General features: G+C 51.3%; 1 protein-coding gene across 1 annotated transcript in view; it reads right to left on the reverse strand.

Moving 5' to 3' along the window:
• The window catches only part of LOC144161161 (CD109 antigen-like), a 181980-nt gene that overhangs the window by 16620 nt on the left and 147765 nt on the right, over nucleotides 1–17595 (reverse strand). Inside the window, exons 2-4 of the mRNA XM_077692093.1 lie at nucleotides 9421–9543; nucleotides 7580–7763; nucleotides 6223–6391 (exon numbers count right to left, since the gene is read on the reverse strand). Coding sequence (XP_077548219.1) covers nucleotides 6223–6391; nucleotides 7580–7763; nucleotides 9421–9536 — 469 coding nt within the window. The 5' untranslated portion in view covers nucleotides 9537–9543. The remainder of the gene's footprint in view (nucleotides 1–6222; nucleotides 6392–7579; nucleotides 7764–9420; nucleotides 9544–17595) is intronic.

Raw genomic sequence — 17595 nt, forward strand, 5'->3', positions numbered from 1 at the left:
CAATAAACGTGTTTCTCATTCAACACAACTGCATCGTCCTTGTCTTCGTGACATCTGGTGGAGGTGCTGGGTACGCACCCTTCATGCCCACTACAACCTCGAAAAGCCGCCAAGCCAGTCCAACAAGAGCCAGCCCCCGCCTGCAAGATTTACCGCCCGAGTTCGGTTTGATGCCAGAAGGGCCCAAGAAAAGGAACGCTGCAACCAACACCATGGTGCAAGAAACAACGTCGCCAATCGTCCTGCAGCAGCCCCGGGAACCGCCATCGTTCCGAGGAGCCCCCGCACAAGACCCAGAAGAATGGTTGGAGAAACTGGAGCGCGTCCGGAAATTCAACAGGTGGGACGACGCAGAAACGTTCCGGCACGTTTTCTTTTACTTGGAAGATTCGGCTCGCACTTGGTTCGAGAACCACGAGAGCTCCTTGACAAACTGGGCTCAGTTCAAAAGCGAGTTTACTAAGACCTTCACTACCGTCGTGCGGAAAGAAAGAGCCGCCCTTTTGTTGGAAACGCGCACGCAACACCCCAACGAAGGTGTCGTGATCTTCGTTGAGGAGATGAAGCAGCTATTTCGCCGCGCGGACCCCGAAATGACGGAAGAAAAGAAGTTGCGCTTCTTAATGCGCGGAGTGAAGGAGGAACTGTTTGCTGGACTTGTCCGAAATCCGCCCAAAACCGTCGCCGAATTCGTGACCGAAGCCAGCACCATTGAGAAAGCCCTCGAAATGCGTGCTAAGCAGTATGACCGCAACTTTGTTGGCGCGGCCAATGCGAACGACTTTGGCAGCACGCGGATCCCGGCCGACAGCCTACGCGAGACTATCCGCGCAATAGTGAGAGAGGAGCTGCGGAAACTTCTCCCAACGCCGCCGCAGCCCCAAGTCGCTTCCCTCACCGACGTGATTAGAGAAGAAGTGCAACAAGCGTTGGGAACTTCTACGCCATCCGAGGTACCCCGAGAGCCACAAGCTATGACATACTCCGCGGCTGTTCGTCGACCCCGCCCTGCTCCAACACGCCGTCAAGAGGCCCCGCCGTACCGCCGCCCACTGTCACCCGCCCGACCCCCGGTAGCCCGAAACCAGACGCCGAGGAAGACGGACGTATGGCGAACTCCCGATAACCGTCCTCTGTGCTACCACTGCGGAGAGGCCGACCACATTTACCGTCGCTGCCCATACAAAAGACTCGGACTGCGTGGTTTCTCCGTCGACGCACCTCGCCCTCTCCCTGGCCAACGACCACGTGAGATCGACGAGTATCTATCTGAAACCAGCCGTGGCCCAGCGCGTTTCAACCGTTCGCCGTCGCCCTACCCCTACCAATCGCCGAACCGCCGTAGCAACGCTGACTTTGCCCGTGGAAGGTCCCCCAGCCCACGCGGGGGAAACTAAAGGCGGCAACTTCTGGAGGTGAAGTTGCTCTACGGCGAAAAACTAGAAACCCTCCAACGACGCAAGGACGCGCTGAAGACAGTGATTCACGACATGCCCTCATCCCGACGACCCGACCTAACCTTGACGAGACTCCCGAACACGACGACAGCTACACGGCGCGACGCGTACCCGACCTGACCGAGACGTCCGTTGAGAAGACGACGACAACGACGATGCACAGTGCCCGACCATCAACACGTACAAGCAGAGATACGACGCCCCGACGAACCCGGAACTCGAGGACGACTGCATCTGACGTCAAGGTGTCCATCGACGGCTTTGACGTAGTCGCCCTCGTAGACACGGGAGCTGACTATTCGGTAATGAGCGGACCATTTGCGTCTAAACTGAAGAAAGTTATGACCAGATGGGACGGTCCGCACATACGCACAGCAGGAGGCCACCTCGTGACGCCAAGTGGAACGTGCACATCGCGCGTCACCATAGACGGCACAACGTACCCTGCGGCGTTCGTCGTTCTGCCTAACTGCTCCCGCGACGTGATTCTCGGAATGGACTTTTTGACGGACAACGGCGCAATAATTGATCTGCAGACCAAGTCGATAACATTTTCCTCCAATCACTCCACGACGCCGCAGCCGAACCCCGATCACCGTGCTGCTGTCAGGATCGCCGACGATCACATCACCCTGCCACCCCGCGCAAGCTTGATGATCGCCGTCTACTGTGAGGATGCTGCTTCTGACATCGACGCTATCGTACAGAGTGATCGAAGGTTGCTTCTCGACCGCGGTGTCTCCGTCGCAAGAGGCATTGCGCACTTTAAGCAACGCCAATCTCACGTTTTGGTCACTAATTTCACCGAAGAGTACCAGCATTTAAACAAGGGAGCTGCAATTGCGTTCCTCGAAGAAACGCAAGAAGCAAGTGATGTGATCGCAGTCGCCGACTTTGAACGCACACCCGTAGAAACATTCAAGCTCCCGCAGCCATTCGACGTGAATCCGGCGCTACCGCAAGAACAACGGAAAAAATTATTGGCTTTGCTGCGTCGCTATAGCGAATGTTTTTCGTCGAGCGGAAAACTACGTCAGACCCCTCTAGCGAAGCACCGAATAATAACCGAAGATGGAGCCCGACCTACCCGACAGTCACCGTACCGCGTCTCTTCACACGAACGGGAAGCCATCCGGACTCAAGTCGACGACATGCTGAGCGATGACATTATACAGCCATCGAAAAGCCCCTGGGCTGCGCCCGTAGTACTCGTAAAGAAAAAAGACGGCACATTAAGGTTTTGCGTTGACTACCGGCGACTGAACAAAATCACGAAAAAGGACGTGTACCCCCTCCCCCGAATCGACGACGCCCTCGACCACCTCTGCCACGCGAAGTACTTCTCATCGATGGACCTGAAGACCGGCTACTGGCAAATTGAAGTGGACGAGAGAGACCGAGAGAAGACTGCATTTATAACCCCAGACGGCCTATACGAGTTCAAGGTGATGCCGTTTGGGCTGTGCACAGCACCAGCGACGTTTCAAAGAGTCATGGACACTCTGCTAGCTGGCCTTAAGTGGCACACCTGCCTCGTATACCTCGACGACGTAGTGGTATTCGCCCGGACTTTCGACGAACACCTTGCAAGGTTGGAGTCTGTACTCGAGGCCATTCGTACGTCGGGGTTGACGCTGAAGCCTGAAAAGTGCCGTTTCGCATACGGGGAACTCAAGTTCTTGGGCCACGTCGTCAACGCCGCGGGAGTCCTACCTGACCCGGCAAAAACTTCAGCCATTGCGAACTTCCCAAGGCCGAAAGACAAGAAGGGCGTGCGGAGATTTCTCGGGCTGTGCGCATACTACCGGCGCTTCGTCGCAAACTTCGCACGCATTGCAGAGCCACTCACGCGCTTGACGAAAGATAGCACCCCTTTCATCTGGGAAAACGACCAAGAAAAAGCATTCGGCGAGCTGCAAAAACGCCTGCAAAGCCCGCCCGTGCTCGCTCATTTCGACGGAAATGCCGAAACGGAAATGCATACGGACGCCAGTGATATAGGCTTGGGTGCCGTCCTTGTCCAAAAGCAAAGCGGCTGCGAAAGGGTAATCGCCTATGCTAGCCGTGGTCTGTCGAAGGAGGAGAAAAACTATTCTGCCTCTGAGAAAGAGTGCCTGGCTATTATATGGGCGATTTCAAAATTTCGCCCATACGTGTATGGAAGGCCATTCAAGGTTGTAACAGACCACCATGCGCTGTGTTGGCTCGCCAATTTGAAGGACCCCTCTGGCCGTCTTGGGCGGTGGAGCTTGCGCCTGCAGGAGTTCGACGTTACAGTCGTTTATAAATCCGGCAGGAAACACTCCGACGCCGACTGCCTGTCCCGCGCCCCCGTCGACCCACCACCACAAGACTCTGATGAAGACAGCGCGTTCTTCGGGATCGTGACGGAGAGCGACCTAGCCGCCCAGCAGCGTGCCGACCCCGACTTACGCGTCATAATCGATTACCTCGAGGGATGCAACGTTGCCGTTCCTAGGACCTTCAAACGCAGCTTACCAGCATTCAGCCTGAGAAACTCCGTCCTTGTGAAGAAGAATTTCAGCCCCGGAACAAGAGCGAATTACCTTCTCGTCATCCCCGCGGACCTTCGTGACGAAATTTTGGAAGCGTGCCACGACGACCCGTCTTCCGGACATCTGGGCACAGCCCGCACTATTGGAAAAATCAAGGCGAGGTACTACTGGCCCGGCCTTACCTCTGACGTCACCCACTACGTCCGGAGCTGCCGTGACTGCCAGCGACGAAAAACGCCGCCGACAAGACCCGCCGGACTTCTGCAACCGATCGCCGTCCCATCGAGACCATTTCAACAGATTGGAATGGACCTTTTAGGCCCGTTCCCTACGTCACGATCACAGAACAAGTGGATTGTCGTAGCGACAGACTACATGACGCGCTACGCAGAGACCGCCGCTCTTCCGAGGGGCACTGCACAAGAAGTGGCGAAGTTCTTTATAAGCCAAGTTGTGCTGCGACATGGAGCCCCGGAAGTCCTAATCACAGACCGCGGAACGGCATTTACTGCGGAGCTGATGCAAGGAGTATTACGCTACAGCAACACGGATCACCGAAGAACGACGGCGTACCACCCCCAAACGAACGGACTAACAGAACGTCTGAACAAGACAATCGCAGATATGCTGTCAATGTACGTTGACGTTGAACATAAGACTTGGGACGAAGTGCTCCCGTATGTCACGTTTGCGTACAACACGGCCATCCAGGAGACGACACAGCTGACGCCGTTCGAGCTTGTCTACGGCAGAAGGCCGACTACGATGCTCGACGCCATGCTTCCGCACGTAGAAGACGACGACCTCAACGCCGACGTCCACGGGTATCTTCAACGTGCGGAGGAGGCCCGCCAGCTCGCTCGAGTTCGTATAACGGACCAGCAGCTGGTGGATGCGGGCCGCTACAACCTCCGACGCCGAGACGCCGAGTACCAACCAGGGGATCGTGTGTGGGTTTGGACTCCCATCCGACGACGCGGACTCAGTGAGAAGCTCCTGCGACGGTATTTCGGACCCTACAAGATTCTACGACGTGTTGGCCAACTCACCTACGAAGTGATCCCCGATGGTGACTCCGGCACATCACGACGACGCACGCGGCCTGAAGTCGTCCACGTGGTTCGCTTAAAACCTTTCTACGGACGATGACGAACTTTTATTTTCATTTGTTCGGACTGTCGCTTATGTTAGCATCGGGTCGATGCACTCTTAGAGGGGGGGTAATGCCGCGAACCATACATTGGGTTTGTTTATTTGTGTTTTGCTTTTACCGCCCGGCTGCGCCGGTCTGTGTTATATCTGCGCCAAGGGAAGCGCGTGTGCCATTCTTTATTTCTGTGCCGCATGTGTTATCTGTTGTGATAGGGAGAGCATCCCCATCTAACGTGAACAGCCCAGAATAATCTTCTTGGATCTACTATGTTCTCGATGCGAATCGACGTTTCGAGAACCACGCGCGCCAAAAGATAAAAAGCCTGCAGTGCGGACGCCGGGGCATTCGATTCGACGACACTCGCCTGTGCAAGTCACTCTGTTGACCGCTGCTTCGCCGCCTCTGTATTCTTTTGAGTTGTTAGGGGAGCACAAGTTCGCTCCAATAAACGTGTTTCTCATTCAACACAACTGCATCGTCCTTGTCTTCGTGACAATATATATATTGAGCCACACCGGGCTCAAAGCAGAGACATGCCAAATTGTGGTCACAGCCACGGGTAGTGCTGGGGTCTTTCTTTTGATAGCAGATATGACTGGACCACCACTTCTGTAAATGGTCAAAAGCAGCAGCGCGAGAACCAGCAGCGCGAGAACCAGTTCATGGTGTGGCAAATAATTTTAGTAGCTGCCACCCACCTAACGTGAATTTCCGAGGCTGATCATCCCTTTGGGCTGATCCTGGAGCTGAAAACGCATTTTGAAAACCCGGGATCGTGATATAAAGGACTACTGAGTGCTGTCACGTCATATTCTGTTCCAAGATAGGTACATGCCCAGCACTTCCCGTGCGGGGGAAAAAAAACACGTTAATTAAACATGTTGATATGCTGCGCCCACCTCTAAACCGAATAAAACACAACAAACATCTTTGTTAAACCATATACAATGACTCATGCACTCGTGCGCAAATTAAGCTAGCGTTTCGTCAATTTCAATAAGGGCTAACACTGGCCCTAATTTAAAATGCGCTGCCGTGCAGTCGAGCGTCGTGCTTCAAATGTACTAACACTAAGTGAAAAACATTACCGACTCACCCGTTTGGCCTTGCATGTAGAGCGGTCGGTCCGTCTGAATAAATATGGTCATTGAGCGCTGAGAGAAATCGAGTGCAGTGTCGTATGAAAATGCAGTGCCGCCAGGTACGTCGTTGATGTTCCCTTCAACACGGAGTCGGTAGCTGCCCGGGATGCTGGTCGCGGGAACCTGGGGAAAAAGACCCACGCAAGTACTGGTCACGGGTCACCAAACCAGATAGTTTGTAGGCACAGTAACTAACAAGCAGAATTTAGCCTACACCTCCTAAGCCTTGTTCTGTGCGACGAATCAGGCGCATGTACATGACCATTTTCACTTTGCTAGGAAACGAAAGTGACTAAAGCTAGATGGCTAGGTATCCGGGCACATGGTGCAAAGAGCAGGTGTGGCATGTGATCGTCGCTGGCTCGCCCTGGGGGCTCCATGCTTCACTGCGAATGGTGTTCTCGAGATGGTCATTCGTGGCAAGGAAAGAATTGGGACATTCTTTTTAGTTGCCAGGCCATGATGGCAGGCTGTGCCTGGGAAGTTGCGACAGCTAAGCACATCAGCAGCCTGCCGCTGCCGCTATAGTTGTACAGCAAGTACTATCTTGATCCCAGTTAGGGTGAACACGGCAGCATGTGTCATTCCATGCGCGGGAACCACCTGTCTGTGTTCCGGGTAACTTCGCATGCGCATCACATAGCCTTGTTGCAAATTAACTGCGCATGGTGCGAAGTTATCCGGAACGCCGACAGGCGGCTCCCGCACACGGCATGACACGCGCTTCCGTGCTCACCCTAATTGTGATCAAGATAGTACATTGCAATGAAATGCTGCCCGTGGTGGCGGTCTTAAACTCATGGATGCCAATCAGCCCCTGAATGGCGAAATTTCCGCACTTCGATCTGCAATCAAGATTCGAGAGTGGTGCATGGGGCGTGTACTACAGCAAGTCCAGAATATACCACCTGTCACAATAAGTGTGTCACAAATGGCTCGGATTGGCAATTTTGCTCACACCTTATAAAAACAACAAAATAAATACACATTATACAAAGATGGCGATTTTACACTGCATTACAACTCTATGAAAGTCCAAAATGAAAAAAAAAAAAAAAAAAAAGGACGACATGAATTGCTATCAGCTTCACAGAATATCAGAATCTTGGCTCCGTTATTGCATCAACTCTGGACAGCGGAATCGTGCGTGGTGAGCTCACTGCTAGGCCATGGCAAGCGGTTGCATATCAACAACAGTGCCACCTACTAGCCGCCAGCATCCCCTTTGTGTTGAGGATAAACACGCGAATGAAACAATCGGCCGGCCCAAAGAGGCAGGTGGCCGAGGTGGCAAGCTGGCTGGAGACGCACCTTGAGAAGGATCTCCTCCGGTATGGGGGCTCTGCACTCGCGGCTGTTCTGAGTGACCTCGACGCCGTTGCGCTGGATTGATGCGAGTACTTTGATAGGCTCTGGCAGTTGCAGCAGCAGGGTGACAACCACTCGGAAGGTCTGACCTGGCCGCACCAGCCGAGAGGCCACAATGAGGTGAGTCCTGCGAAACATTTGCTCCATTTGACGCCTCGCCCCCTTTCTCGCTCTGGTCTACAGGAAAACCAAAATACCCCAACTGACCGTGCTGATACCTTCTAGTTAACGCTTCAATGCTTGAATAAGTCACAGGCTTATATGTTTGCAACACAGACACGAAGTAAAAATGGGTGTCATCCTGCCTTGCTGAAGTGAATGTCCAGAGAAGCTGTTGTAAACCACTACAAATTCTGATGGGGGAAGGGTATGAAATGTTTCTCATCGTCTCGGCGGGCTTGTCGTTTGCACTCGGCTTCTCTGGTGGCAAATGCTGGGTACTGCCTAGCCTGAGCCATGCGCTAAGCGTCTTTGGTAAGAACTGCTCTATTTAGAGACACTAGTCCTGCCTAGCCTTCAAACATATTCTGCAAACAATTTTTCCCAGGAACACCTGGTGGGGATGGGGAAGGGGGGGGGGGGGGGGCGAGGTCCCATTGTCCCATTGTTCACAGGCGCTTTACCATCCATAATGTGGTTTCAATGCTTGTTTTGTGTTTTTTTAAATGAATAATGAGTTCTATGCTGCATGCCTGATTAGCCTGATGCACGCACTCCGTGTCTTAGGTGAGAACTGCTGGGTCCCGCCTGGGTTTTTTGTTTACGACATGAAATTTTCCGACCAACTAGAGGCTAACAGCTTCGCTGTAAAAATATCCAAGAGCTGCATGCTGTGCCCCAATGCTCCTTCCTGGCCCAATCACTGTGTCGAAATGAGTAAATTTGACAAATAATGGAGCAAGGTATCGGACGCACTCTGTTGCTTTATGTACGTCAATTTTTCTTTCTCCCGGCTTTGCCTCTGAGATGGTTTTCAAAGTTGTTCTATTTGCACGAGAAATTGGTTCGTCATTTCTATTCTTTGAGTTTGTAATTTTTTTGCAGACTTTTAATCAGGTAACCAGCACCCTTCCTTCCTTTAAGTTAATTGGCAATGCCTCTTTGTGGTTGTGGCCTCGGGAATGCCTACCCACGATAATTTAAAGGCCAACTGCACTCAAAATTTCGACCTCTTAAAAACACTATTTCCGTATCGTCTGCTGAAAAAGAAAGCAAGATGCCAAATACAACAGCTGAAATACGCGCGTGGGCGCCGCAAGCGGTCAGCAAAAATCGGCGATTTTTAAACCGAAATCGAGAAGAGCGCGGCCATTGAGGTGACGTTGCAGCCGGCCAGCGTGCGGCCGGACGGTCAGCAGCTCGGGAGCAAGCCTGAGCGCAAGCTCTACGTGCGCACGGGGCAGCCAATGGGTGAAGCGTTCGCAGCAGAGCTCGACTGGCTCTCCAGCTGCGTGGCTCGCAAGAGGAAGAAGCCCCGGCCGGCCGGAGCGTCACAGGCGCGTCATGGCTGTTTACGCGATCCGCCGGCAGGTGCAGCGTGGCCTGCGGCGGAACTTTTTTAAACGCCTCTGACTGATTAACGAGGCGTTTCACGGGGCTGTCACTCGTGCCGCGGCTGATTTGGTGGTACTTACTACACATTAAAAACAAATTTGGTCGAAGAGAAATTAGAGTGCAGTTGGCCCTTAAGCGCATAACTACCGATTTCACATCCATAACGAGGGGGCTTGCATGGGCAGCAGCAGCGCTCAGTAGAAGAAAAAATCTGGCTCCACGACACTCACGGCTGCTGGTGGTGGATGGGCACGCTGTCGATCCTGTTGTCCGTGTAGCCAGCATACTGCGCGGACGACAGCGACAGGAGCGCCACCAGCAGCGACGTCACCGTCGCCGCCAGCATGGTCCCCCTGCAAAGACAAGCACGGCTGTGGTAAGAATCGAGGCGGCAAGTGCGCTATGCAGTAGGCACTCAAACTTTCCCAGAAGTCGCTGCCCATGTGCAATTGGATAAGCTGGCACTGTCTGAAAGATTAGACTTTGAAACAATCCAAAAGGTTTGTTCGACGGGAAACGTCCCTCGCATGACGTAGATTTGGAAGGACCTCAGAAGAAAAATGATTATGTTAAGGTTTTCCGCTTCCTTTATTATTAGTATTAGTAATGGCATCGGATGAACAGCGGAAAACGGCCTTTTGGATGCTCAGAAGACAAACGGCGTGTTCTAAACTGGAAATAGGGATTGATGCAGCGAGAGGCAGCTTCGCTCCATAATTACTACGCTCATTTCCGCGATTCCGACGTGCTCACCAGTTGTGCCCGAAGCTGACGCCATCACATCAAAGCGGAAACGACGAAAACGTCAGGTATGTGGCGGCCTGACGTGAAGTCTAACGTTAGGCTTTGAGGTCTAACGTCGTCAACTGGTACCTGCAGCACGCCGTTAAGCTTAATGTTCGTCACTGAGATTAGTGTTACAGCTACACAACATGAAGTCTAAACACAGGCCTACGAAGGGTGATTGAACAAGGCTCTTTGTCATAGTTAAAAACAAACAAACGAAAAAGCGCGAAGGAAAAAAATGATGACGACGACAAGAGGAGACGCATGGGATATTTCAGTATATGTACCAAGGAGGTTAAAACAGAATTGGCACAACTTGCACTAGTGGTGCAAGGCTGGAGAAACAGCAGAGCTGGCGGCCCCTCTGTGAGGTGCAACCGGTGAGGTGCAACCGGCGGTTGCACCTCACAAGGATTTCCGAACTTGCCGCTGAAGGTTCTCCATGACTGACTGGCAGGCCCGGATCGTATCGTGCGCAAGCTTTAACAGCACGCGAGTGAGCACGCCACGAACGCTGGGCAGAGTGTTCTCGAAGGTCGAGCTGGCCGACGCCGCGCGCTCCTCACGAGGCGCACGCTCATGTTGTGCTCGGTATTTTTTCCTGGTACTTTTTTCTGGCAACGCTCGAAGGCAGAACTAAAAGCTTAAAGGGACCCTGCAACACTTTCGATAAACGCTTTCCCTCTTTCCTTCGCGCCTGGAAGCACTGCGAAAGCTACAGTTATCGCCAGCACGGAGCGGCACTGCGTGATTTGCTCGTCGCACCATGCAGATACGCCTTCCGTTTCCGCTTTCTTTGTTTTTGTGGCTTTATTTTTAAAGTTGCTATCGAAAAGCGTTCATTGCTGCAACTGAAGGAATACCGGCCAACAGCCGCTACATGGCCTCAGTGACGTAATTCGGGCCGTCGAAGAACGTCAAGAGCTGGAAAGAGAAAACTCTTTTGAGGAGTTTCCAAGTTATCTGATGGGCATAAAGCAGTAATTTTTGGCTGAGGTACTTTGCGACCCCCTAAACTAAGTACTCGGTGTGTTGGGTGACTACGCTCTCCAAGCATTTAAGATTTCAAAAAAATTTGAGAAAAGTGTTGCACGGTTCGTTGCAATGAGCTTGCTAAACAACATACATTCTCAGAAGTAAGCCTAAATTATCTTTGTAGGGAATTATGTTCTGCCCTCGAATCACAGGAATGGCTATTTTGTTTTCTTCTCCTGCCTCTCGCTTTCTATACATGAATTATGTAAAATAATGTTCGATATTATCATCTCCTCTGCGCTGTACTGAAGTGTTGTGCTCGAATGTAGCGCGCGATGGGACAAAATTGTGCAGAGTTTTGGCATTCTTTGTTTTTTATCTTCTCCGTAAACGGATTCTTTTAGCGGTCTTTGCTTTTTCAACCAACTTCCTCAGCATTTATTTGGTTTGGGTGGGGGAAGATCGAACAAGCTACAACAGAGCATTCGTTTTTTTCCGCACCTCCCCCCCTCGCCATCAGCCTATGTATTCCCATGGAAAACTAAAACGATTAATTTATGGACCTCCCATTTGCAAACAAAATAAAGCAAGGAAATTCATGCAGGAACTATACTGCACACGATTTTCTAAGTAAGCGAACAGCTTCCTTGTGTTGCTGAATTATTCGAGAATGCGTATGGATCGCTGATGCACGTACCAGCAAGACTTTATAATGATTCTTTTTGTTCAGCACTCCGCACATCGTAGCGTTGGCATGCTTTCTTGGCGTGTGAAGGACGCTGTTGCTCTACTTTTTCTTGGGTGAGGACACTCTTGGTGGCACTTTCAAAAGCTTTTCATTTACTACAGTGGACATCAACCCGACACTACTTTTCGGCACGAAGCGCACACTGCCAGTGCTTCCTGCGAGAAGTCATACCTCGGCATAGTTGGACCGGCTCACTAAAACTAACTCCCAAATTTATTTTTAAAATCCTTTCTCACTCAAACTCAAACTCACTGCGAGCGCAAAACTCAGAACTCACTCAGGCTCAGAACTGAATTCGGACTCGCAACTTACTCGGGCTCTGGCGTACTCAATTTCACTCGGGATCACTCGGGCTCAAACTCACGATGCCACACTAGCCTCACGCTCACTCAAACAAACTCACTCGTGAGTTAGTGCCCCAATGAGTCCGAGTGAGTGGACTCATGATTAAGTCTCCCGACCTCTGGTCACACAAATTACAATCCTTTCGGACGCGAATATTGCATACTCCGGTCGTGAGAGACACTCGCCGCTAAACCACGAGACCTCACTCGCCCCTGCAACACACCGAGACCCTTTCCTCTCGACGCTGTCCCTTGTCTCTTGGTGACGTCACTCGGTCAGATTAAGAAAACTGCTATAGTAGCGAAAGAATGCCATTCGCTTTAAAAATTGCCTTGCACAATGCGGACGGTCGTTAGAGGCAATGACAACACAACCGGTAGGACATGCGCCAAGCCGGTCTGAAGAGTGTAATTTCTAGCCGGCTTGACCAGCAACCGTTCGAGGAGGACGCCCTGATGTAGTGATAGCCCACATTTGAGGATAATCGCGGGCGGAGCGGCACTCAGAGCGAGTTAGGCCCACACGCGAGCCATGCTCTGATGCGGCCAGTCGGCGAAATGACGTTCCCAATTCCAAACAAGGCGCAGGCAAATAACCCGTCTCTGGATTCATAGACGCGCGTCCCAAGTTTGGGCCAGAGGCCACGGCAGGGCTTAGCAATTTACGATGTGCGCCGGCATAAAGGAGGCCGGAGTACGAACGCGAGCCTGCGAGGACGGCGCACATAAAGTCCGCCATCGCCGACCCTAACCGAAAAGGCGCAGTAAACGCCGCTGCCTTACCGAGTTCCGCGAAATCGACGACGATTTACAGCGCGAACGGCGCAGCGTTGCGACGCGCGCGCGGCAATGTTTTAGCTGCTGCGGCGGCGGCCGGCCAAGACGAGCGCTTTGCTAAAGGAGGAACAAAAAACGCATAAAACCGGTACCTTACGACGACACACGTCGCGCCGTCCGATGCCGCGCTGTGCAGACAGAAGGCTTTCAATTAACTTAATGCCGCACTATAAGGCAAACTACGCCGATCCCTCTTTAAAAGGGCCTTTTACAATTTCGGGGATTTTACGGGGGCATCGACAGAAGAGCCGCAGAAATCGATATATGACACGGCGGTTGCGACAGTCACTCCTGTCACTCACTGCTCAGAGCTTAAAAAAAAAAAAAATCAGCCACGGGTTCAAAATCCAAAATGATATTTTCGTTATAGTTCCGTCATTTTCAAATGCACCCCCCCCCTTCCCCCACCATCAATTCGGAATGCATTCTGCGCTTAACTTACAAGTGAAAAGAGGAGTGTTCGAAAAAGCCGAGTCCCTCTCGCTACTCCATTTATCTCACCTCCGCATTTCCGGAACTACAGTGCCAAGTTAGCGGAGCCCTGATCTCTAACGAGTCTACAGATCGAGAAAATTGCTCAAGAATGACGACTGACTTGAAAACGGGAACGTAACCGGATTCGAAACTTATGGCTCTGGAACATTTCCAGAGAAAGAGAGAGGAAGCAAGCTTTAATGGACATAAAGGCATTAGAGGGTGGAGTCGTTATCCCAGGGTCCCGTTGTATATTGCTGCCACATCCGTGCGTACAATCAGCCGAAGCTCCCGATCACAGCTGGTCAGACCACCTCTTACTGCTCAACCGACGGATATGGAATTGGATTTAAATCGGGGCTTTCTTGGCAGGCCAGGTTGAAAGGGAGGGCTCCACAGTGCCGGCCGAGCGGGTCGTGCTGCTTGGGTGAGATCGCGTTGTGGCGTCTAGAAATGCGCGCAGTTTAGCCGGATGGGTCTTCAGGAGCCTAAGCATGCGCTCTTAACAGTTCCTCACTTAGCGAGCTAGGGTGAGCAACAGGGTGCCTTCCCAACTTTAGTGCCGCATGATGCCGCGATATCGACGGCGACGGTGCCGGCCGGCCCAATCTCGGGCCGTCGCATGTGCCTTGACGTCGTGGCTGAGCGGCGAGCGTCCACACCAAGTTGACCTTTTTTTCCGGTGGCAGATCAAGAAGAATCTTCAGGGCCGTTTTTGATATCTTCGGCAGGCTACGACACGGCCCCTGCGAGTCGGTGGCGACCGTTCCAGAGGACGTCTGTGCCACCACGGAGGCAATCGCCGCTTCATCAGCCTTCCGCAGGCCTCATGGCTCTTAATAGTCCAAGCCCGTGTAAAGCGTCGCATCGGTTTTTCCGCGAACCTCCAGGCTCCAGCTTCCCACCTTGCCTGATTTAACTGCGAATGTGCATTTTTGACCGGGGCGCCACATGTGGGTATAACCGACGTGTCCTGATCCGGCCGTTCCTGACGGCCAGGCCCAAGCTGTCGAGGAGGTGCCGACAGCGGTGCCGGCCAGTCGCCGTTTCTACTTTGCCAAATAATACCCCTGTCACACGGCAGATCTAATGACATCTAGGGCAAATGTCATTCACTCTAAATGTCATTAATTTGGCGCTACAGGAGAATACCGAATGGCATTTGAGGCGAATGACATTTAGCTGCTAACTGAGGTTCGGGAGCTCATTAAGCAGCCAGATGAGTAGCCTCTACAGCACTGGCGCGTCTCTAGAGAAAAAAAAGTTCAGTAAGAATCCAAAGAACACTGTTTCTAAAAACTGTTAGTAAACTTATATTTTACCCGTCATGTCGTTTTTGAAGTAAAGAAAGACAAACAAGTAATAAACGAAAACGAAAATCTCGTCCCCAATACGCGCGTTCAGAGTTTTTTGCGGACTTTTCTCGGCTTGTGATGTCTATAGATGTCACCTAAACCGGTGACTGTCTTATTTTTATTAAAAAAAATAATTCTTTGTTACGTTTTAAAAAGATGTATGAAAACACTGTAGATGCACTTGAAATATAATTTTGCAGTTTTGCGAGCTCGATAATCGTCACCGCTATCACTCTCAAATGACATTTGTTTTGCCGTGTAGACCCGCACGACCAAACCAAATGTCATTAACATCTAATGTCATTCACTTTGAATGACATTAGACTTGCCGTGTGACAGGGGTATAAGACTCGGTGAGCTCTCCAGCAGCGTTCTGTAATCACAGCTAGTGAAGCTTTTCCGTTGTAGTGTCCATGGGTAACACCCCAAAGCCCGCCAGTACGCTTCCGTCTGATCGCATCGCTCTTGCCAAAGACTGTTTTGGGGAGTGCGGCGTACGGAAAACACGGCGGCAGCGAGAAACCGCATCCCCTATAGATATCTCACGTACGCCCACTTAGCTTTGCCTGTCAGTTTGTGCCCCTGGGAACATATTCAGCGTTCCTGTTGGAACAATACAAAGCGCCACCACAGTCGCCCCTACTCGGACACTTTCCAAGTGATCGCACTACATCCACATAAAGTGACCTCACAACTTCCTCTTACGAGAGGCGCTGTACTGCCAGAAATTTTGCATCCTCTGGCAAGGCACTGGAAAAACATAAGGTAACACTTGCTATTTTAGTCCGTATACGCACTCCGCTTTGTCTTTCAAGAGGGCGAAAAGTTACAGATCCCTCCGAGCGTTGCTCAAAAGGTGCGAAGCGTAAGTCTTTGCCAAAACTTTCTAGGCCATGGCCAAAGTTTCTGAGCTACACAGAACTTATAAGAAAAGCTCAACGATCAAGCATGGATGAAATATGTTATGTCGGTTAAAAAAAAAAAAGTTGCTTAGCTTATCTCATAAAAGATTTCAGTCTCAATCGAGAAGTAAGCTTTCGCGTTGAATCTTTCGTGGACTATAAATTTTTGGCATGTCTGAGAAATTTTTGACAAAGACTGTACATCAGACCAATACCGTAAAGCCGCGCGAGTGATTGCGCGTGTAATTTTCAACAAAGCGAGCCTGTCCGGTATGACCAGCACTATAGCTTCTTACCGTGGGTCCCCAGTGTACCGTAACATGCCCACCGAAGAACACCAGCGTTCTCCGCCGCGCAAATGTTCCAAGCGATACCAACGGAATTTTAAATCAGCGAACGAACGCATTTATTCCGTATTCAGTTCAATAAAATTTCGCCCGCTTACAGGTTATTTCTAAGCGGATGCTATTTCCTTCAAGTCAATTGCACGAGAACAAGAGCTACATCCATTATCCGCGGAACCAAACTCTACATAAAGCTACTCGTAAGGTGTATTCGGCTTCCGAAAAGCGGCTACAGAAAAGCAACGCCAAGAAAGTGAGGCCACGAAAAAATCCACTGCCCTTCTACTCTGTGAAGAAGGATGACCAGCGAAGCTTAGCGGCTGATTTTCATGTAATTTGTTTCCGGATAGTTCTGGTAAAACAACAGTTAAGCCGTTTTTTTGTAACCATCCTCCCTACGTAGATGACCATGCATTGACAGCAGACAGTAATCCTGTAACGCTTGCAACTTCACTGTGAGCTAACTAATACGACAAGTAGAGTCATTGTAGTAGTAGAGTATTGTAGAGTCGTCTTAGCGGCTAATTTTCATATAATTTGTTTCGGAATACTTCCGATAACACAAGACTTCGAGCCGTTGTCTGTAATTATACTCCCTCCGTAAATGGCCATGCTTCACTGCGCAACAGGCAATGTGGGAAAGTCAGCTTACAATGTTTAAGCTTAATTATACCGATCTCATTAAAGTCGGCTTTACCTGCATGCACAAATGCATTGCTGGGAAGACATTTTTTTTCAGGACTGAAGCCATATCCGTCACGGAAATGACGCCAGTACACCTTTGCCGAAGCAACCCGCCAGCAGGACGTCGCTCGCCAAGCACACCCACAAGACAGCCGCCGACCCGAAAATCACGGTTCGCTGCAGATTTCACTGCACATTTCACTTTCGTGTTTTACCGATTCCTATGACAGATGAAGCAACCACAGAATTTTGATATATGTTTTTCTATACTGCGAACCGGTTTTTGCGGCTGCGGAGAAACCTGTTCCAGAGAGGGCGTGACACGATACCAGCAGCGACTGTCGTCAGGACCAGCCCTAGAACAGCTCCGCTGTTAAAAACAACGGGGGTTTCGCCAAGTTATGCTTGGCATATAAAAACCCGTGGTTTGTGCGACGCTGCCAGCAATAGCCGCGGCGTTCCGCGATTCCATCGGAAGAGCCCTACACTATCGCTTACTAACTATAGACCGAGGCCATCCGCAGCCACCGCAACAGCGTGGGGACTTCGGCTGCGGGACCTGCCACGGGTGCGCGAAACGTTCGATTCCGGAAATCGATAACCACGGCTTTGACATTAACTTAGCCTGGCGTCGTGCACGGAGCTCTCCGCATGGCGCGCACCGCGTGAGCATGAGCGGAATGGAAGGCCGATGGAGCAGTGCGCGACGGGGGCAGCTTTCCGGCTGCGGTGAAGCGCGACAGGAGCCACTGATGAGCGCGCCAGGGAATACCACCCAGCCCTTCTTACTCCGCGCACTTAATACGCGGATACTAAAGCACAAGTCAAGGTATATCAGTAGATTACACTGCCATAATACGAATACATCACTCGCGGACAAGCGGGAGTTTTATGTTTAATAATGCATGAAAATATGTCATGCATTTTCCCACTACGTACTCGTTTGTGACATCACA

The sequence above is a fragment of the Haemaphysalis longicornis genome, unplaced genomic scaffold, assembly GCF_048455015.1.
Source record: "Haemaphysalis longicornis isolate Haplotype H1 unplaced genomic scaffold, Haemaphysalis longicornis Haplotype H1 scaffold_1, whole genome shotgun sequence".
NCBI classification, from domain to species: domain Eukaryota; kingdom Metazoa; phylum Arthropoda; class Arachnida; order Ixodida; family Ixodidae; genus Haemaphysalis; species Haemaphysalis longicornis.